General features: G+C 57.9%; 2 protein-coding genes across 8 annotated transcripts in view; both read right to left on the bottom strand.

Annotated features, from left to right (window-relative positions):
- Window positions 1-12,848, bottom strand: part of USP48 (ubiquitin specific peptidase 48) — a 30,296-nt gene extending 17,448 nt beyond the window's left edge. For 2 of the 4 annotated variants that reach the window (XM_087755717.1, XM_087755720.1), the window contains exons 1-11: window positions 12,628-12,847; window positions 11,725-11,845; window positions 11,318-11,474; window positions 10,338-10,465; window positions 9,058-9,182; window positions 8,361-8,469; window positions 6,941-7,074; window positions 6,632-6,714; window positions 6,151-6,330; window positions 3,672-3,797; window positions 1,438-1,587 (exon numbers count right to left, since the gene is read on the bottom strand). In XM_087755717.1, the coding sequence (XP_087611843.1) occupies window positions 1,438-1,587; window positions 3,672-3,797; window positions 6,151-6,330; window positions 6,632-6,714; window positions 6,941-7,074; window positions 8,361-8,469; window positions 9,058-9,182; window positions 10,338-10,465; window positions 11,318-11,474; window positions 11,725-11,845; window positions 12,628-12,761 (1,447 nt within the window). In that variant the 5' untranslated portion in view covers window positions 12,762-12,847. Of the gene's footprint in view, window positions 1-1,437; window positions 1,588-3,671; window positions 3,798-6,150; window positions 6,331-6,631; window positions 6,715-6,940; window positions 7,075-8,360; window positions 8,470-9,057; window positions 9,183-10,337; window positions 10,466-11,317; window positions 11,475-11,724; window positions 11,846-12,627 lie in introns of all 4 variants that reach the window. The other 2 variants (XM_087755718.1, XM_087755719.1) reach the window with 2 other exon arrangements.
- A 1,241-nt stretch (window positions 12,849-14,089) lies between these two features.
- Window positions 14,090-21,353, bottom strand: part of HSPG2 (heparan sulfate proteoglycan 2) — a 41,366-nt gene continuing 34,102 nt past the window's right edge. For all 4 annotated transcript variants that reach the window (XM_087755662.1, XM_087755665.1, XM_087755664.1 and 1 more), the window contains 17 exons: window positions 21,019-21,103; window positions 20,787-20,931; window positions 20,606-20,705; window positions 20,409-20,518; window positions 20,225-20,333; window positions 20,050-20,148; window positions 19,203-19,424; window positions 18,181-18,413; window positions 17,908-18,085; window positions 16,684-16,806; window positions 16,548-16,601; window positions 16,371-16,446; window positions 15,773-15,851; window positions 15,593-15,663; window positions 15,425-15,508; window positions 15,256-15,359; window positions 14,090-14,545 (listed from right to left, as the gene is read on the bottom strand). In XM_087755662.1, the coding sequence (XP_087611788.1) occupies window positions 14,382-14,545; window positions 15,256-15,359; window positions 15,425-15,508; window positions 15,593-15,663; window positions 15,773-15,851; window positions 16,371-16,446; window positions 16,548-16,601; window positions 16,684-16,806; window positions 17,908-18,085; window positions 18,181-18,413; window positions 19,203-19,424; window positions 20,050-20,148; window positions 20,225-20,333; window positions 20,409-20,518; window positions 20,606-20,705; window positions 20,787-20,931; window positions 21,019-21,103 (2,036 nt within the window). In that variant the 3' untranslated portion in view covers window positions 14,090-14,381. The remainder of the gene's footprint in view (window positions 14,546-15,255; window positions 15,360-15,424; window positions 15,509-15,592; window positions 15,664-15,772; window positions 15,852-16,370; window positions 16,447-16,547; window positions 16,602-16,683; window positions 16,807-17,907; window positions 18,086-18,180; window positions 18,414-19,202; window positions 19,425-20,049; window positions 20,149-20,224; window positions 20,334-20,408; window positions 20,519-20,605; window positions 20,706-20,786; window positions 20,932-21,018; window positions 21,104-21,353) is intronic.

Genomic DNA, 21,353 nt, shown 5'->3' with positions numbered 1-21,353 from the left:
ATGAAAGCCGCCTCCCCCGGAAAGTACGTTTTTCTGGGGCAGGCTACACAAAGCTGGCAGCAAATGTGTCTGCACAGCTGCAGAGAGAGTCCCGAGCTCCTGCGGGATCGGACCCCGGGCAGCTCTGGGATAACGCTGCCGCCAGCTGTGCTAGCAAGCTGCTGTGCCCAGGCCGTGCCCAGCAGCAGGCAGTGGGTGCCCTCAGGGCACTGCTTTAGGTCCTGCCATCTTCAAATTGGGGCAGAGGAGCTTCACCTGCACTTGTAAAAAGCATCTTTTTGAGATTTATTCCTCTGCCGTGTCAGAAATGCCAAGAGCAAACTATTCTGTTTCTGCTAAGAGGGAGAGAAAACACACCGGAGCGGTGCTTGCTGCTCCTTTTTAATGGTGACTCACGGCAGATTCATGCCTCCACCACAACTTTGATTTAACAGTGACATTTTAACACTGCTCAGGCTTGCGGGGACTCGGGAAGATGAGCTGCGACACCCTCCTGTTTGTGAGTTAAGCGCCCATTGTCTGCAAACCTGGGTTCATAAATTGAAGAGGCAGACATTTACGGGAGCCGAGCAGTCTGCTGTTCGGCTACTTGAGCCTCGCTGCTGGTTCCGAGCGTTAAGCAATGAATATTAAAAGCTAAAAATCAAATTGGCTAACAGGCTACACAATTAAGCGCATTTTGAAGTCTTTAATTACAAATATCCTGGAGTTTTTAGGAGTTGCGCATAGTGGAGAGAAATTCCCCGCGCTGGATGGGCAGAGCAAGTGCCCCTATGCTTGTTTTGAGGGAGATGGGAGAGAAAAACAAGGAGGGGAATAAAAATCCTTGGGCTCAGTCATGCTAAGGCGACAAGGCACAAGGAGCAGCAGGGAAGGATTAACCCCAGTCACTCATCGGATGGACCACGAAGCTTAGACATGGGGCTTCGAAGCACTGGTGGGGATGAATCAAATCATTTTCTGCTGGAGGCCAGGCATTCTCGTACCCCGTTACCTGCCGATTAATTCGGATCAACAGCTCCCAAACATGACTGAGCTGGCACTTTGAGACCGGCCAGTTATTCTGCCTTGATGCTACTAATCGCTAACGACACAAGCTGCTCACCCGGCAGAAGAAAACAGTCATGATGCATGGAAGCACACAGGAGACTGACTGACGGGGAAGGAGCAAGAGGGAATTAGCGACGCCAGAGGCCATTAGAATGAGCAAAAAAAGGAGAAAAATAGGTTAAGGCAGAAAAACAAGAGAGAGAAAGCAAATCCTAAGCATGCACACAGCAACAACAGACAGTGATCGCTCTCCTCTTCCAAGCGGGCTGCAGCTAACGCCTTCCAGCGAAGCGTTCGGGCCACAGAAGCGAGTTGTGGGTTAGTTACAAAACATTACTAATCTTAACAACGGTCTACTACAAAATACTACCACAATATCTTACAGACCAGCTTCAGCGGGTAACCTTTTGTAGAGCTCCTTCACCTCTTCGTGTTTGATTTTGCCTCTGGCCACGCTCTGTTTGCGCATCTCGGCCATTTCGTTGCACCACTCCTCAAACTTGCAGTTATCGCGCTCTACCAGCTCCTGCAGAAAAGCTGTTGGGAAAGAAGAAAAAGCAGTCATTTCAAGGAAAAATGCCAATTATGTTAATTACCCCTGTGATCGGTTATCTGGGGATAACAAGCAAGCCTAAAAATTCCCCCACGCAGCTACCGACATACGAGGTCTTTCCGAAAGCCAAGCGCACGGACGTTGCTCTCTCCGATATTTACGGTTGTGGATGATTAAATGCAACTATCCTGCACGACACAACAGCGCCCAAGACAATAATTGACTCGGGGTCGGTTGCTGCGCTAAGAGAAATCCTTTGCTTGCTAACAAGCCTACGCCGAGCGCTGGCAGTCGCGCGAAGTGCAACGGGGTTTGGGGAGAGGCTGCAGAGCCGGAGCCCGGCAGGACGCTTTGCTGCCTGCTTCAATCCCTCCCTGCTATTCCTCTCGCCCCGGCCATTTCTCTGCCTCCCACCGAGAGCAGCTCCTCCGTGCGGCCAAGGTCCCGTCGTTCCCAGGGCGGAAGCGAGAGCTTCTCACCCTACTGATACACCTGAAGCTTGTCCCGACGTGCAGCCCCGCGGGTACGCGGGCTCTCAGCGAGAGGGGTCGAGCACGTTGCAAACCCAAGGGCAAAAAGCCCTCAGGAGATGGGAGATAAGCCGGGGCAGCTCCTGGTGTCGATGGAAAGGTGAGGGAAATGGGAATTTTTGCTGTCGCTGATGGAAAAAAACCAAGCAAACCAAACCTCAGCAGGGGAAAAACGAAGATAAAACACTTCCCTCGCAGGGCTGGTGTAAGGAAGCATTATCTGCTTATCTGAAGCCTTTTCCTATTTGGCAATATTTTGAAGAGCTAAAATATTTCCAGGAAGGTTAACACTTGTGCGGCCAGAAAGCACAATATCCACCTTAGGAGAATACACAGTATTAAAAAACAACCAGCTTGACCCCCTTGAGGTCAGAGCCAAGTTATGTCTCTCCACTGTCCCGGAAAAGCCGCTTTTAACAGCATCAAAGCAAAATGCCTCAAATTTACAGTTGCATGAAACCTCCCCGCAACCGCACGCCTCGACTGCTGCCCTTCGCTCCCTGTTCCCTGGCAGGCTTCCACGTGAAACAAAGGCAACCGCGGGGCTGCGCAGGAATTTGGAGCTGGGTGGAGAGGCTTTTGCCGAGTTATTGTTTTGGGCAGAGGGGTAGGAGGAAAGGGAGCGCAAGAGAGCTCAGGAAACAGGCTGAAAACGCAGAGCTGAGGCAGGAATTAGCGCTAATTCCCAAAGCTGTGTGGCTCGGAGGGTGGCTTTTAGTGGTGGTGGGGCTGGAAAAGGCTCAGTGCTGTCATTAGGGGGGAAAAAAGCTGTACGATTTACCCCCTCCGCATCCAGATAACCTGAACAAGCAGCAGAGGTCCAAAGGGGACATGCCACCTCCGCTGTCCCCGCTTCGCAGAAGAGGGAAGAAGGTGGAACACACCTCCATCCCCATCAGCACCAGGGGCCTAATTAATATTTCTAATTGAGTAGCATGCAAACGCGAAGCATCATTAAATCCACAGGCCAAACCTACAGGGATTTCTGCCACCCCCAGTAATTCTAAAGCAAGACACGAACGCGCTCGTACAAAACTCCTGTTAAGGGCTTGCATCCTCTTATTTTCACACCGTTTATTCTCAATGTGGCAAAGCTGAAGCACTCGCAGAAGAAACCTGACATCTGTCAGGATTATTCACCTCCAGCACGGTACGTGCACTGCCAATGACATTCAACCACGCTCTTCTCCTTCGCCTTCAGGAACCTGAGCGGTTCCTGCGGGATCCCGGCTGCGAATCCCAACGCTCCCGCCGCCGCACGCGGCTCCCAGCGGGATGATCTCCTCCTAACCCCTTCCCCTCTCGTCTCGCTGGTTAAGATGGCGAGGTCTGAGCGGGCCCAGGGGTGGGATCATCAGGCTAATGTTATTTAAGTGCTAGGAAAGCCCAGGGGTTTTGACACCGAGTTGCCACACGGCACCTTTGGGGGCTCACGGACAGTGGTCACAAAAGGGGCTTCCAGCAAAACCCCGACTCCTGGCCTGCCTGGAGCATCACGAGACGAGATGGAGGGGCCAGGAGAGTCAGAACTCACTTACCTGGTACTTCGACCGTCAGAGATTTCTCCCGGGTTTGCAGCCTGTACACCAGCATGTAAGCGTTGCGCGAGCAGTGAGTCCCTTTCCCACACTTAGGTTTACGAGTCTGGGATTTAGAAGGTTCTGCTGTGGTACAAAAGGCAAAAACATAATAAACCCACGAGCTCGCTTACTGATTCTCCATTAACGGGACGAGTTTGCCACCTAGCCGGCTTCCCTCTCCCCGCTGTGGTCTGCCAGGCCTCTTTTTGCCAAGTGCTGGGCTTGGCATGAGCCAAAATTGTATCCCAAAGCCAGATCCAAATACCCTCCAGCATTTCTGGAGGCAGGGTAATTCAAAGGGACTAAAATTAGGAGCCTGCTCTGAACCGCCCTCTACAAGAGCCTTTCTTCTCTCCCCAATTAAACCTCACCGAGCCAAAAGCAGCTCTTGCAAAAACATCGTTTCACCCCTCTGCCTCTTGTTCTGGTGTCCTGACACCAAAGGAGAGAGTCAAATCCTGAGGGAAGAAAAGCTTATTTACAGGTGATTGCGTACGTGAGAAAACGTGCGCCCTTCTGTTGGGCAACAAAGCTTTTGGGGAGCGAACGGCCACGGAAATGGTTATTTCAGAGCAGCTGGTGGTGCGATGTAAACTCGTGTTGCAAGAGTTGCCGTTTCCAGACGGACTGCCAGGCAAGGAAAAAACACTTATCTACAGCTGCAGCTTCAAAAATCAACCAGTTGTTTTAATTTAAAAATAAATAAATAAATAAAGGAACAAGCTTCCATAGGTCAAACTCTAAATGGGACATTGAAATATTGAGAAAAGCATCCGTCTTTGCCGAATTCTGGAAAAATTCACATGACTCTCCCAGCACACCATCCAGGGGACTTCCTAGGCGCTCTTTATTTGTATTTTCTCTAAATATTTTCTAAATTGAAATTGTTCCCATCTGCGCGGCCAGGCCGCTGGACTCTCCCCACAGCAGACCTCTGCTTTACGTTACGGATCTCCTCCTGCTGTTGCATCCATTTGTAACAAAGAAGAGTCTCGGTTTTGCTTGGAGCAGGCAAATAACATCAGCACTTGACAAAAATATTAATGCTCCCAGCCTGCAGAGGCTTCTAAACACACTTTACTTATATTCTTCAAGCAGCCTCGTATTTCAGCAAGAACACTTACTTGCGGTTAAGCATAAACCTTTAAAAGATCGAGGCCACAGCAGTTTATTTGCATCTTATTCTGCTACGCTGGGTAACTCGGGAGGTTAAAAAGAAAAGCTGAGAAGCTCTTATTTCCTTTTGGGGCTTATTTTTCTGTCGTACACCACTAGATGTCTAGCCAGCTTCACAATTTGGTTGCAAGCAAGCGGTAGTCAAACATTAACAGGATGACAAAGCTGCTCCGGTGGCAGCCGGTGTTTATGTACGTCGTGATGAAATGCAAGAAGGTGTTTACTAGCAAGAGAGCTGAAAATAAAGTGGCATCATGCAGATGCGTGCACGGAAAGAAACGGGAGAGGGAGGCGAATGCCCCATGCCTGCTCAAGGCCGCGCTCAGGTTGATGTGGCTTTACAACAAACTAAGGGAGCAAATACGTCTGAGGGTGTCTTTTCATTAAGCTGTTATTTAAGGATGCTTTAAAGAAAGGCAATGTTTTGTAAAGTCCAATTGCAGCGAAGCACGAGCGTCCTGGTGGGCCAGTGTTTCTGGGAATGGATTGTTTGCATCATAAGTGAAATTTCTGGCATTAACTTCCCCGTTTCCCGATACCGCAAAGCATCCTGTGCTCAGGAACACCAAGCGACTGCAAATCCGAGCACTCAAAATGCCAACTGAATGCTGAACCACTCCTATCTATCGACTGCAGACTGAGAAACCCGCACCCTCAGCCCGAGCTCTCCAAGAAATCAAGACCCTGTCCAGGGAGCACGGTTACCCAGGCACAAGATGAGCCGACAGCGGCAGAACGGAAGAGCGCAACGGAGAAGGAAAAAGCGCAAAGTAAAAAGGCAGTTTTGGCTTCCGAGCCATTATTTGGCTCAAGATTTTTTTATGAAGACTCTTTACTGCCTCCAAATAAAACACCTCAGTGGAAATAAAAACATAATGTGTTAAGGAAACTGAAAGTCATCTCGTTATCTGTTCCTAAGCCTCCTTTTGCACAGCGGCCAAGGAAGCGGCAGCTTGCCTGTTCCATCCCGATAGGCAACTGTGGCCCGAGCTATCAGCGTCTTATCTGCCATGCGGCAGGCAAGGGAAATACTAGAGTAGAGGAACTGATCACGAGGTGTGCGTAAACACTCACACGGGGCTGAAGCGAAGAAAATCTGTCTGCAATTAACAGAACTGCCGCTTCACACATTACTCCCAAGATGTGACAGCACGCGTAGGAGCATTTTTGTTTTAAGAGTATCAGGGCCTCCACGTATTCAGCCTCTGCGTTTTTGGTGAAAAGTTATTTTAAAAGGGCACTCACAACTTAAAGGTTTTACCTAGATCTTCCTCAATCCCCAACTGCAGTTTCTTCCCCTCCATCTTTTCTATGTCTTCATCGTTAAACTTGTACCACTCGCCCGTCTGTGGATCCTTCACGTGGGCGATGTAGTGCCCGGAGTAGGCGCTCACACCGCGGTGTATGAGGACGGCACTAAGTTCGTACACGTAGACGCCGTCTGGAAGGAAAGCGGCAGTTAGGTAGCGCTCTGGATGAAACAGCACAGATCTTTTCTTTCCCAGCGCTTAAAGATTTCGCAAGGCAGCGGACAAAGACCGCACTTGAACTCGCATCTCTCCAAGACCTCGCTAAGTAGGTTGTGGCTTCCGCAACGCACTTAGCGAGGCAGTTATTTGAAATGTGGGCTTCCGACAACTCTTGACATGATTTTCCATCAAAAAGAGGATTCAGAGGAGATCTCCTCTCGTCTGCTGAGGGGCAGCGGGTAAAACTAACAAAACACAGCGCGCAAAACTCACTTTTTTGTTCCATAAAAGGCTCCATGTCAAGCAGCTCGGAGAAGCCGATGTAGGTGTTGAGCTTTTTCTTATGGCCAGTTTGTCTGCGCGGAGACAAAGCTTCGGTTCAGGGGACAGCAATAACAGTTCACATCTCAAAGTAACTCCCCTCGAAACCCACCGAGCATCCCCAGAGAAGCTTATGCGCGCGCTCAGTCCTCAAGCTCTCAAATCAACACGGAGAGCGCCGAGCAGACAACTTTCCAAAAAGTTTCCACGCGACGCGGGGCGCTCCCGCTTTTACAGCGCACGCTCCAGCGAGAGGCTTACCTGTCAAACACGAAACGCATCAGCTGCAGGTTGAGCGTGCAGGGAAGACTTAGCAGCCTGATCTTCCTCGTGGCGTTCTGCTTACTCTGACAAGTTTCACAAAAATAACGATTGTCCCCTTCTAATTTTTCTTCCTGAGCGGTGAGGGGAGGCAGAAAGAAAGGTCTTGAGAACAGATTACCACTGAAAAGTCAACCAGCCCAAGCTCCTCAACAGCTGGAGACTGAAAAGCACGGGAGCTATTTTAACCATTTAAGTCTCTACTCAGCTGCTTTCCAGAATAATCTCTTGGTTAAAAACGCACGCTAATAAACGCGCTTCACAGCACAGCCATAGTAGCCTGCTCTCACTTTAAGGAATATTTTAGACCGAATCAAGCCCTATTCTCAGGCCACTTACAAGACCGTCAGGTTTGCTCTTCACTTGACTGAGTTGGTTTATACTGAGGGCTATGGGAAAAAAAAGTCATTAAATCGCCCTTTTACGAGCTCACATGCACCAAGTTAATGTAAAGCTACAATTTAGCCTGGAAACTACAATCCCCTCGTGCTCGGCCACACAAACATCACCGTGTAAGAGTCACCACCTACGCCTAAGTAGATCCAATGGCAGGATTAGGGCAGAGGAGGACTCCTACTGCCCTAAACAAGGTCACCGGGTTGTTTCATCTGAAGGAGGAGCAGACAAACTTGAAGTTCACCATTTCAGGATTTCAATGCGCGTACACAAACCAGTCTTTTTTCACAGCAGACCTTCCGCAAGCAGAGCAACCGGTTTGCTGAGCGCATCGGCGAAGCCGCTGCCCAACAGCCAGACAGCTCAGGTACAGAGTCATGTTTCAGGTTAGCTCTGTCCTAAATATCCGTAGTTGAATCCACACCTCGAACCTTTAACACGCAGGATCTTAACTTAAGATCTAGGCAAATTTTCAAGTCGAATTAAGAGCACTTGCAGCTGTTCCCGCAGCTATTCCCAGCCCTCCGTAGTATTTTTGAGAGCACATTTTAGAGTGGGGAATGCCTCCTGTTGCTATGCAGATGAGCACCAATATAGAAAACACAAAAAGCAGCCATTCTCCCGGCGCCATCCCTGACAAAGCACTCAGGGACTTTTTGTCAGGCTTTGGGGACTTTTTCCCAACTCTGCTGGGAAAGTATTTTAACTAAACGTGCGACTTTCAAGTGCTTTTTAAAGCCATAACAGGCACGTGTGCTACGCTCTGGTCCGGAGCCACTCCTTGCTCGCATGGCTCAATCCTCATTTTCTGGGTCTGCAGAAAAACACGTTTCCTTTTGCATGCGTCTCACTGCGACAACTCCGTCGCTTCGCTCTGATACTGACCTCAAAGGCCGTTAACTGAAGGAAGGAATTAAAACACCTTGCTAAGAACAGCAGGAGTCAAAAACCAATGAGCTCGTACCTTAAGAAATTCCGTTATACAGTCTGTCAACTGCTTGTGCCCTTGGATGTTTAACTCCAGCTCGTAAAATTTAGACACGAGTTTCGACTCCCTGCCACACTGGTTGCAGCTAGGATTAAAAAAAAAAAAAAAAAAAGACAAAAACACATGAGGACAGTTCACTGGTTCACGCGTCTGAACTCCACGGCCACTAATAAACTACTCCTTGAGCTACAAAACCAGGAGAAAAAGTTGTTTAAGTCAGAATTAACGCGGTTCACACCTCCACACCCCAAACACTCTGCAAAAAGGTGGTAACGGGATAATAGCATGTACCAGGAAAACCAGGAGCACCTGCTGACAACTCGCGTACACCATTTTATATCATTTTTGAGGCGAAATCCACAGCTCAGAATGCAGGAATGAAAATACAATACCTGAGGACTCTATTTTCTGGCTGCAGGACTTTACGTTCTGTTAACTCCCTTGCAGGCTTAAGCGGTAAATTTTCATTAAGGGATTAAAAGCAGCTGGAGAACTGCAACACCACCACGCACACAGAATCAGGAAACCTAAAAGCTAAAAACCTCTTACAAAGTGTTTCAGCAGAAGCTTACCTGCCTGCTCCGGCTGTTAGGAGGGATCTTTCCCCCCCTCAACTTCATCCAAAATGTTTAAATATTTACAGAAAAGTCCTTTCCAAAGACCAAATACTTACACCGTGACATAGGCGTACTCTCCACAGAACTGCTTTTGCACTATGTTTCGAACATCTGGGTTTTTTTGTTTGGATAAAGTATCTTCCAGCAGTGACATGAACAGCTTTGAAAACTCCTGGGCATCCTAGAAGAGAAAGCCAAGTCCGTTAACAAGACGCCACAGCACAAAGCCCAGTCACAACCTTGTCGCTAATTTACTGCAAATTACCCGGAGCCCTACACACAGGCTGCACGGATGCTCTGGCGTGCACTGAATAGAAAAAAAGACCAGTTGGGAGAAGTAAAGAAAAAGAGGAATTTGCCTAAAAGGAGCGCGAGGCCCCCAGCGTGGGAGCACGGCATGAGTTAACCTGGCTCCCGGCCAGCCGCGCCGGGTGGTTTGACTTCTGCCCCGCTCCTCACAGGGCTCTGGAAGACAAAAAAAAACCTCCTGCAGAGCTTTCTATCCCGTTAATGCTCGTTTTTCAAAGCTCAGCACGCAAGTCAAGCCGGCCTTGCCTGCATTATAGGTAAGAAAGAAAGAATGAAAACACCCCAAAAATGAGAAGCTGCCCTGTGGATTCGTCCCCTTCCTGCAAGGCTTGTGAGCTTTCCCGCACTTATCTCAGGGCCTTCCTCTCCCATCCTCTCCTTTGCTCTCCTCTTCTGAAAACGAATGGGCTTTGGCATCTCCCAGCTGTCCTTTATCACGGGTCGGTAGTGACTGCTTCCTTCCCCTCCTGCATCCTCCCAAGGAAACACACGCCGGCGCTCGGGCTCTTCCTCCAACCATCTCCCTCTCACTTCTCAAAGTGTATTTTCAAGCTGTGCCCTTCTCCTGAGCCCTCGTCAGCAACAGGACCCACCTGCGGCACTCGCCCCTCTCTAACCATGCTTTCTCTGCCCCACGCGCTCGCGTCGGACCTCGGCTGGCTCTCGGTGACCCAACCAAATGTCTTCTCGCCCTGCGAGGGCCCTTCGAGCCCCACTGAACCACCCACCACCGAGTATTTCCCTGCCCTGGGAGGAGCAGGAGCGTAAAGCACCTGCGAAAGGACCCTCGTGGCAGCTGCGGCTCCCACCCCGCGCAGTGCCAGGGTCGACCGGGCGCTCGCAACGCTCCCCGTCCCCATCCCGTCGCTCCCTGGGCTCCCCCAATCTCCCACACCGATGGGAAGGGCCCTGAGCACCGCTTCTCCCTTTGCGTTTGTACCGAGCAGCAGATCCTGGCTCAGAGATGCTAAAACAACAGAAAAGGGTGGTTTTATGCTGCTTTAGAGAAGGTACGCCTCAAACCTACCTGTTGCTGTCCCGTGTCCAAGCCCAGCGCTTTGACAAACCCAGAGGGATCGATGTATCGCCTTTTGCTGTTCTGCAGCAAGGCAAACAAGTACTGGAGGTGTTCACAAATGGTTTGAGGCTCATAGTCTATTAAAAACAAGAAGTTGCGCAAGTTACAGCAAGTAATTCAAGGCAAGAGACAATTGTTCCAAGTAATCCGCTTGTTCTTTCTTTGTACAGGTAAATGTAATGATTAGAAATGACATGGTTTTTTAAAAGCTGGTTTAAATTATCGTGAGAACTGAAGCGGTTAACATCAGCGATGACAGCGAAGTCCCGGCGCAGGCCAAATACCGTAGAATCATTTAGGTTGGAAAAGACCCTTACGATCCTTGAGTCCAACCCTAAGTATCCCGCAGTGCCTAGCATGAGCTGTGAGTGATGAGTTTAAGCAGCGTGCGCCGATTACCCCACAGCAACGGCTTCGTATTTACCCTAAACGGCAAGACGTCATTTAAAAATACCATAAAAACAGGAACAGAAGAAATCAGGTGGCTGCCCCGACCCAGAGTGCACCTATAGCGCCATACCATACATACGTATGTCCACTGTGCAGGCAACTGGGAGCCTCATTCGTACCGGAGACCTGAATTTTCACCGTCCCATGGGATGAGTGCGGCTCCACAGTAGCGTAGATCAACCCCAACCCATGCGCTTCCACCCCCAGCACCATCATTAAGCTGGGAACCAGTCTGGGAAGCAGCCCGGCAAGAAACAAACCCAAATCAGATTTTTCAACCAGATCAGATCACTCCGATTTAAGAAATAACTCCAGTAAAGGATGGGTTGTTCCTAAAAGCCAGGTGATGGACTCAAAAAGAGGTGAGCGAAGATCGGACAAGCGGTTGTAGCTTCACCCATCCATTCTCCTGATAAACGTTACCCCAAAGCTGACACCAGCGTGTAAAATTTTAGGAGAAAACGAGCAAAACCACCCACCTTTGTCTTTTGGGATGCCCTCTCCGGCCGCATACTCGCTGCAGGTGCTGGGACACAAGTAGAGGGCTTGCCGGAGCTCCAAGTTAAGAAACCACATCTGCAAGAAAGTGTTGACGTAGCACGTGGCGCCGAGGTTCGTTAAGCCCACGAACGCGTTCTGGCGTAAGAGAGAAAGCAACAGTCGTCACTCGCCGCTGCGGAGGAGCAAGCAGAAATCCAGCAGTTGGGGCGGCCGCTTTATGGCTGTTTGTCGGGAAAACGCCGCTCCGGCGTCGTACAAACAGCCGCATCCCAAACTCCCCGGTTACAGGGGGAGACGAGGTGTCACCTCCCCTCCTCCCCATCTTCCCCCAGGGACCGGGAAGGGCAGGGGAATGCTTTTTTTGGGGGGGGGGGGGGGAGGGTACCTTCTTGCGGCGCTCGCAGTTGGGGTCGTCGATGTTGTGGAAGCTGTTCTCGTCTATCTCGCCCAGCCAGACGTGCTCCCCGATGCCCACCAGGCAGTTGGGGTTCCCCCGGCAGTTCCTCCTGTAGGACCAGCACCCACCCCGACTGTCACCCCCGCGGCAGGGATGCTATTGTCCCTTGGGGGGGGGGGGGGGGGGTGACTGTGGGGGATGAGGACAAGGGGGACCCCGTAAGGCTAAACAGAGTGAACGGGGGGGGGACAGGAGTCCCCCACATCTCCTAAAAATGGTGGTTAGAGACAAACAAGGAGATCCCAAGGGATGGAGAACTAAAGGCGGGGAAAAAAGGGGAGACCACAGGGAAGAATACAGGACCTACAGAGGTCCCTTACATCTGGGGAGGCAGGCAGGGAGAGAGGCCTCCCACAACCCTGGGTGGGTCCCCTACATCTGAGGGGCCAGGCAGGGAGAGGGGGGTCCCCCACAACCCTGGGGGGGATCCCCTACATCTGAGGGGCCAGGCAGGGAGGGGGAGGCTCCCCACAACCCTGAGGGGGCCCTTATGTCTGGGGGAGCCAGGCAGGGAGAGGGGCCCCCCACAACCCCGGGGAATGGGGGTCCCAAAGAAGGGAATATGGGGGTCCCCTGAGGGACCCAGAAAGGGCAGGGTGCTTCCCCAAACTCGGGGGAGGGAGGAGGAACGTGGGGTGCCCCCCAGCCCCGGGGGGTGAGGGCCCCGGAGGAGGGAACGGGGGAGCCCCCAGACCCCAAATACGGCGCGGGGGGGGGGGGGGGGAGGTCTGGGGTCCCCTGCGGCCCTGAGGGACCGGGCGCGGGGCGGGGCGGGCGCAGAGGGCGGCCCGGGGAGGGGAGAGGGCCCGGGGTGAGGGGGCCCGGCGGTACCGGCAGGCGCCGCGCTGGCAGGGCTCCAGCCCGACGCGGTAGGCCGCCTCGATGTGCTCCTGCGCCACCGCCTCGGGCGGCACCGTCTCGGTCCAGCGCCAGGCCGCCTTCTCCAGCTGCAACCGCGGCGCCATCGCCGCCGCCGCTGCCCCGCTCCGCCCCGGGCCTGCCCCGGCCCCGGCCCCGGCCCCGGCCCCGGCCCGGTCCCGCCCGGCCCCTCCCGCCGCCGCCGCCGCCGCCGCCGCCGCCGCCGTCAGGGTCGGTGACGCCACAAGCGCGACGCGTTGACGGGCGCGAGGCGCTGACGGTAACGGGCCGCGACGCGCGACGCGCCTGGGGGCGGGGCCTGGGCGGTTCGCGGGGGCGGGGCTACGGGCCGGGCTCCGCCCCACCGGCCACACCGCGCCCCCCTTCCACAGCCCCTCTATACCATAACCCCTCTATAGCACAGCCCCTCTATACCACGGTCCCTCTACACCATGGCCCCTCTATAGCACAGCCCCTCTATACCATGGCCCCTCTATACCATAACCCCTCTATGCCATAGCCCCTCTATACCATGACCCCGTACCATAGCCCCTCTATGCCATAGCCCCTCTATGCCATAGCCCACCATGGCCCCTCTGTGCCATAGCCCCTCTATGCCATACCCTCTCTATACCATAGCCCCATAACCCCATTCTGCAACCCCACACCCCCATACCGCCCCCCATAGCCCTCCCAGCACCCCTATGCCCTCCCATACCATACCCCCCAAATCCTCACACTGGACCCCCATACCATACCCCCCACCCCAATATCATAACCCTTCCATACCATACCCCCCTGTACCCCCATACCATACCCCCCATACCATACCGCCCACACCCCTATACCATACTCCCCCATACTGTACCACCCATGGCCCATACCATACCCCCCATACCGTACCCCCCATACTGTACCCCCCATCCCATACCCCCTGTACCCCCATACTGTACCCCCCCACCCCCATACTGTACCCCCCATCCCATACCCCCCTGTACCCCCATACTGTACTCCCCATACTGCAGCCCCCATACCGTGCCCCCCATACCATACCCCCTGTACCCCCATACCGTACCCCCGTACCCCCATACTGTACCCCCCCACCCCCATACTGCACCCCCCATACCATACCCCCTGTACCCCCATACTGTACCCCCCCACCCCCATACTGCACCCCCCATACCATACCCCCTGTACCCCCATACTGTACCCCCCCACACCCCATACCGCACCCCATACCATACCCCCTGTACCCCCATACCGTGCCCCCCCGTACCGTCCCCCCCATACCGTCCCCCCCATACCATACCCCCATACCCCCCCCACCGTCCCCCCCCATACCGTACCCCCTGTACCCCCCTACCGTACCCCCCATACCACACCCCCCATACCGTACCCCCTGTACCCCCCCGCACCCCCCAAACACGGCAGCCGCGCTGGTTCTCTCTCTTTAATGGCCGCCCCGCGGGGTCCCGCCAGCACCCCGATTGTCCTCGCGCCCCCGCCCCGCCACCACCCCGGGGGCTCCCGGGCGGCCCGGCCGCCCCGCCACATTTCGGGGGGCCGGGGGGGGGGGGTGTTGTGTGTGTGTAAACATTTTTGGGGGTCCCGGCCCCCCCCCCCCGGTGTCACCCCGGGGCAGCGAAGCACCGTTTCCTCCTGGCTTATTTTTTTGGAAAAGAATAAAATTGACCAAATCCCCCCCAAAATCTGGGTTTGGGGGGGGGTTAGGAGGGGCAGGGGGGGGCGGGGGAGCCCCCCACCGCGCCGTGCCGCAGGTCGATGGGGTGTCGGGGGGCCCCGGCGGGCGCCAGCGCCAGCCCCCGCAGGCACCCGGTGAGGCCGGAGGTGAACTTGCCCGCCGTCAGGGTGCGGGGGTCCGGGGCGCCGCCTGCGGGGGACACGGGGTGTGGGGGCACCCGCGGGGCTCGCCCCGTGTCCCGGCACCCGCCCACGGCCATCCCGCATCCCACCAGCTGTCCCCATCCCACGTCCCATCCCATGTCCCATCCCATGTCCCACCCCATGTCCATCCCATGTCCCACGCCGTGTCCATCCCACGTCCGCCCTGTGCCCCACCCCGTGTCCATCCCACGTCCCATCCCATACCCCGTCCCATGTCCTACTCCGTGTCCCACCCCACGTCCCACCCCACGTCCACCCTGTGTCCCATCCCATGTCCCACCCCATGTCCCATCCCACGTCCACCCCATGTCCATCCCACGTCCACCCTGTGTCCCACCCCATGTCCATCCCACGTCCCACCCTGTGTCCCATCCCATGTCCCACCCCATGTCCCATCCCATGTCCCCCCCCATGTCCCATCCCACGTCCACCCCATGTCCATCCCACGTCCACCCCGTGTCCCATCCCATGTCCCACCCCATGTCCCATCCCACGTCCACCCCGTGCCCATCCCACGTCCACCCCGTGTCCCACCCCATGTCCATCCCACATCCCACCCCGTGTCCACCCCGTGCCCATCCCACGTCCACTCCGTGTCCCACCCCATGTCCATCCCACGTCCCATCCCACGTCCCACCCCGTGCCCACCCCACGTCCCACCCTGTGCCCCGCCGCGTCCCCCGGGTGCCACCATACCCACGTAGACGCTGCCCTGGGTGTTGGCCATGACGTTGGCTCCTGGCGACTCCCCGCTCACCGGCTCCTCCCCGTCCACCTGCAGCCGCCCGCGCCGGCCCTCCCTGCGCGGCACCCGTCAGCACGCGCACCCAGCCCCACCCCGACCCCCGCCCTGACCCCCACCCACCTTGTCACCGTCACCCGGTGCCACTCGCCGTCGTTAATGGGGTCTTCGGAGACGATGGTGGCCTCGCCGCTGCCCAGCTGGTAGCTGCGGGGGTGACGTGGGCTCAGCACGGGGGGCACCCTTGGGTGGCATGGGGCACCCTGGGGTGGCACCGGGTCCCCCCCTCACCTGAACACCAGGTGCCCGTCCTTCAAGCCGAGGCCAATGAAGTCTTTGGCTTTGCCACCCTCGCCGGGCTCCTGCGGGTGCAGCGGGGCGGTGAGCGGGGTGGGGGGCACCCGGACCCCCACCCTAAGGGGGCTCAGCACCCCGGCCCCCTCCCCGGCAGGGCCCTCCCACCCCGCTCACCGCCCCGTGCCACAGCAGCAGCCCGTCGGCGCTGCCCGTCCGCAGCTCCAGCTCGATGGTCTCGGGCGCCTCGGGTGGGCTGCAAGGAGAGGGGGACGGTTCGGTGGGTGCAGCACCCCGGGAAGGGTGCAGCACCCCGGGAGGGTGCAATGCTGCAATGGGTGCAGTGCTGCAGTCAGGGTGCAACGCTGCGATGGGTGCAACGCTGCAGTGGGTGCAACACCACGGGAAGGGTGCAATGCTACAACGGGTGCAACACTGCAATGGGTGCAACGCTGCAGTGGGTGCAACGCTGCAGTAGGTGCAACACCACGGGAAGGGTGCAATGCTGGTATGGGTGCAACACTGTGATGGGTGCAATGTTGCAGTCAGGGTGCAACGCTGCAATGGGTGCAATACTGCAGGAAGGGTGCAATGCTGCGATGGGTGCAATGCTGCGATGGGTGCAACGCTGTGGTGCAATTCCGTAGGAAAGGGTGCAACTCCCCAGGGAGGTTGCAGCACCCCAGGAAGGGTGCAGCACCCCGGGCAGGGTGCAATGCCACGGGTGGGGGTGCAGCACCCCACTCAGGGGTGCCCCGTCCCCGGTGTCACTCACCCACGGGGAAAGAGGTGACCGGGCAGGGCCAGGTAGGAGCCGTCACGGAAAGCGGCGCTGAACTGTCCGGGGGCATCTGCGGGGAGACGGGGGGGTGAGGGGGGGCCACGCCCAGCCGCCACGCCCGCGGCACGGCTTTTGGGTGCCAAAGCCGGGCAAATGGGTGCAGGGACCTACCGCCGCCCCCGCTGCCTTCCTGCCAGTCCTGCTCCAGCTCCGCCAGCGCCAAGCCTGCGGGCGAGAGGGGGTTGGGGACGAGGTGGCCCGTGTCCCCCCCGTGTCCCCAAGGGTCCCCAAGTGTCCCCCGACTCACTGTGCTGGCAGTAGGGGCCAGCGTAGCCCGGCGGGCAGAGGCAGGCGTTGCCCTTGCAGGTGCCGCCGTGCAGGCAGGGGTTGCGGTGCAGGCAGCGGTCCTCCTCCCGCTCGCAGCGCGGCCCTGGGGACACAGAGGGGGACAGCGGGTGACGCGGGCGGGCGCCAGGGTGGGCACCAACCCTCGGCTCGCCTGCTGCCCTGGGGTTTGCCCTTGTACGCACACGCATGTGCAAGGCGAGCATGCACACGAGGAGCATGCACAGTGCCCACGGTACGTGCTCGTGCACGCCGTGCACACGCGCTAACGGCACAGACGTGCACACACAGCGTACGCATGCACATAACTGCATGCGCAGCAGATGCGCGCACGTGCAAACTGCACCCAGCGCACAGCATGCATGCGTGCGTGCCAATTGCACGTCACACGCATGCACAGCACGTGCACAGGAGATGCACGCAGTGCACACTGCGCACGCATGGATGTGCAGCAGATGCATCCACTTGCAAACTGCACCCACAGTGCGCCCACACGTGCACAGCACCCTTGCATGCACACCAAATGCATGCACACACGCACTGACAGCACATGCGCAGCAGAGGCGCCTGTTTGCAAATGGCACGCATGCACACACAGCGCATGGCGCGCACACGCATACATGCACAACACATGTCCATCTACAGCACAGATCCATGCACAGTGCACACACATGCAGAGCACATTCACACACGCACAGCGCACGTGCACGCACAGCAGACGTGCCTCTGCAGCATGCACCCATCCACAGTGCACACGCGTGCACTGCACACGTGCACACGTGCACAGCACACACATGCACAACATGCATGCATGCACAGTGCATGTGGATGCATGGCATACATCTGTATGCAGCACACATGCATGCATGGTGCACGTGCTTACACACAGTGCACATGCATGCACCGCACACATGCATATGCGGCACACATGAATGCACAGCACACGTACATGCACAGCACACATGCATGCACCGCACACATGCATATGCAGCACACATACGTGCATGGTGCACATGCTTGCATGCACAGCACATATGCATGCACAGCACATATGCATGCACCGCACACACGCATATGCAGCACACAGGCATGCACAGCACACGTGCACGGTGCACACACAGCAGACGTGCAAACCGCACACGTGTGCAGAGGCGTGTGAGCACCCCGATCCCCTCGCCGGACTCACCGCTGAAGCCGGGCGGGCAGAGGCAGCGGTAGGCCAGGGTGCCGGCAGGCAGGGGCAGGCAGCGGCCCCCGTGCAGGCAGGCAGCCTGCAGGCAGGGCGAGCTCTGCCTGCACTGCCCCACGCCCCGGCTCTGCAGGAAGCTGTAGGACAAATCCACCTTCTTCCCGTTGATGGAGACCTGGGGGGACACCAAGCGTGGGGGGGGTCAACCCCTGGTCCCCCCTCCGCTGCCGAGGGGACCCAGGCGTCCGGGACGGGGTGGGGGGGTCTCACCTCTCCGATGCAGCCCCGGAAGGAGGCGTTGGTTGGGGGGCGCAGGGGGGGTTCGGTGCCCCCCAAATAAAGGGGGGTGCGGAGGTTGAGGCCTTGGCTCTTGCCGGGTGAGGAGCGTTTCACCGGAGCGGCGTCATCCACCACCAGCGTCCCGTCCTTGTTCACCCGCTCGGCCGTCACCCGGTGCCAGCGGCCGAGTGTCACCGGCTCGGTGCTCCGGAGCACTGCCGGGCCTGCGGGGACAGGATGGTGGCATCGGGGGGGGGGGGCGGGGGACACCAGGGGACACTGGGGATGCGTGGGGACCTGGGTGATGCTGGGGGACCCCGGTGATGTTTGGGGACCCCAGTGGTGACAGAAGACTCCAGTGACACCAGGGGACCCCACTGATGCCTGGGGACCCTGGCAGCGTCTGGGGACCGAAGTAATGCCAGGGGACCCCAGTGACACCAAGGCACCCTGGTGACATTTGGGGACCCCACTGGTGCCAGGGGACCCAGGTGATGGCGAGGGACCCTGGCGCTGCCTGGGGATGCCAGTGCCACCAAGGGACCCCAGTGATGTGATGCCAGGGGACCCAAGTGACACCAGGTGACTCCAGTGATGCCAGGGGGACCCCACTGATGCCCGGGGACCCCCAGTGACACCAGGGGACCCCACTGATGCCTGGGGACCCTGGCAGCACCTGGGGACCAAAGAGAAGTCAGGGGACCCTGGTGGTGTGACACTGATGCCTGGGGACTCAGGTGATGGCAGGGGACCCCAGGGATGCCAGGGGACCATGGTGACACCCAGGGAATCCCAAGGATGTGATGCCAGGGGACCCTAGTGACACCAAGGGACCCCACTGATGCCCAGGGACCCTGGCAGTGCCTGGGGACCCCGATGAGGCCAAGGAATCTTGGTGACACTTGGGGACGCCAGTGGTGCCAAGGGACCCCACTAATGCCACCTATACCCAGGGTCCCCGGCGTCACCAGCCCCGCGGTGCCACCAGGACCCCTGTCACCGTGCCAGCCTACCTGAGCCCAGCTCGTAGCTGAACTCGAGGTGGCCGCCAGCCATGGCCAAGGCGACGAAGTCCTCGACGGGAGCGGCTTTGCCAGCGCTGAAGACCAGGAGTCCGTCGGGTGCCAGCGGCAGGAACTCGGCCTCCACCCGCAGCTCGTGGTGGATGTTGGTGAGGGGCGGGTAGGAGACGAAGGCGCCCGCCTCGCCGAAGGACGGCACGCTCACCGCCTCGCCTGCGGCACCCCCAGGTCAGTGCTCGGCTGGTGGGACCCCATCCTCTGTCCCCATGGTGCCCATCTCCCCAGGGTGGGGCCTAATGCCCCCACCCCATGGTGCCCATCTCCCCAGGGTGGTCCCCAGCCCCGTGCCCATGTTCCTGGTGTGGTCTCCAGCCCTGTGCCCATGTCCCCAAGGTGGTACCCAGCTCCATGCCCATCTCCCCAGGGTGGTCCCCAATCCCCCATCCCCATCACGCCCATCTCCCTGGGATGGCACCCAATGTCCCACCTCCATCATGTCCGTGACGCCCATCTCCCCAGATGGTACCTAGTCCCCTGTCCCCATCATGCCCATGTCCCCAGGGTGGTCCCAGTCCCCCAGTCATGTACCCGTCTCCCTGGGATGGTCCCCACCCCATGCCCGTGTCCCCAGGATGACCCCCCAGCCCCGTGCCCATGTCCCCAGGGTGGTCCCAGCCCCACGCCCATGTCCCCAGGGTGGTGCCAGCCCTGTGCCCATGTCCCCAGGGTGGTCCCAGTCCCCCAGCCCTGTGCCCATCTCCCCAGGGTGGTCCCCAGCCCCACGCCCATGTCCCCAGGGTGGTGCGCGCCCTGTCCCCGTGTCCCTGGCTGCGCTCACCCTCGGTGCACCTCTCCCCAGCCTTGCCCAGGTGACAGCGGCAGGTATAGCCCTGCCCGTCCGGCCGGTTGACGCAGGTGGCATCAGCCCCGCACGCCTCTGTAGGGTGACAAGCCGTGAGCACCCATCCGGGGAGGGACATCGGGGTGACGTCCCCACGGGGCGGGCACCTTACCTGGGTGACAATGCAAAGCCTGCGAGTACTCGCAGTTGCTGCCGGTGAAGCCGTGGGGACAGCGGCAGACGTAGGTGCCGCTCTCGGCGTCCTGGCACACGCCACCGTTCTGGGGGGGGGTGACATGGGTGTCAGCGATGGGTGGGGATGGGTGACGATGGGTGGGCATCGCCCACAGCCTCACCTGGCACGGCCGGTCCTGGCAGGTGGGACAACTGGTGACACCGTGCGCCTGCAGGTCCATGTCCCCAAAGGCCACCTCCTCCCCTTGGATGCGGAGCTGGCGCACACAGCCTGCGGAGGGATGGAGATTGGGAGGGGGGGTGACACGATGCTCAGCACCCCCCCCGCCCTGGTGCCCCCCCAAATCCCATCACTCACCCACGAAACCACGGCTGAGCCCCGTCTTAGCCACGGCACCGAAATCGGGGTACCCCCCCAGGTACAGCTCCTCGTTCAGATCCAGCCCTTGAAACTTCCCCTGTGGGCACAAGCAGGTGGGCACCACCTCCAGCACCCTGACCCCCACCCAATACACACCAACCCCACCCCACAAACATACCTGGGAGGTGCCGTTAACCGGGGGGTGCCCGTCCAGCGTCAGCGAACCCCGGGTGAGGTTGCGGAGGAGACGGACGGTGTGGTACTCGCCCAACCGCAGCGGCGTCGGGTGCCGGATGGTGGCCATGCCCGAACCGGCGTCAAACCTTATTTTTTGGGGGTAAGACGGGTGTGGGAGGGTGCCGGCACCCATCTTCCCCCCTCCTCCCATAGCACCCACTCATGGGTCTCACCTAAATTCGGGGCGGCCGCCCACCAAACCGAAGGAGATGAAGTCGGCGCCGCTGGTTTTCCGCTGCCCGTTGTAGAGGAGGAGCCCTGCGGGGGGGCAGGGGGTCAGGCAGGGTGGTGCCCACCCCAGGGTGGGGGTCACGTCCCGGGGGACCCCAAAATATCCCCAGGATGGAGGAGAAACCCCCCTAAGTTGGGGGGGGGCAGGTGAATAGAGAAGGAGAGCTAAAGGAGGGAGAGGGGAGGAGGGATGGAGAGGGAGGGGAGGAGGAAAGGACGGAGGGGACGCGGGGGGGACATGGGGACACGGGGGGGGACACGGGGGTCCCGTCGGCAC

The sequence above is a fragment of the Nipponia nippon genome, unplaced genomic scaffold (genome assembly GCF_047370975.1).
Source record: "Nipponia nippon isolate SJK-2023a ecotype South Korea unplaced genomic scaffold, ASM4737097v1 scaffold_19, whole genome shotgun sequence".
Classification (NCBI taxonomy): domain Eukaryota; kingdom Metazoa; phylum Chordata; class Aves; order Pelecaniformes; family Threskiornithidae; genus Nipponia; species Nipponia nippon.
This window is presented reverse-complemented; position numbering and strand designations above follow the sequence as displayed.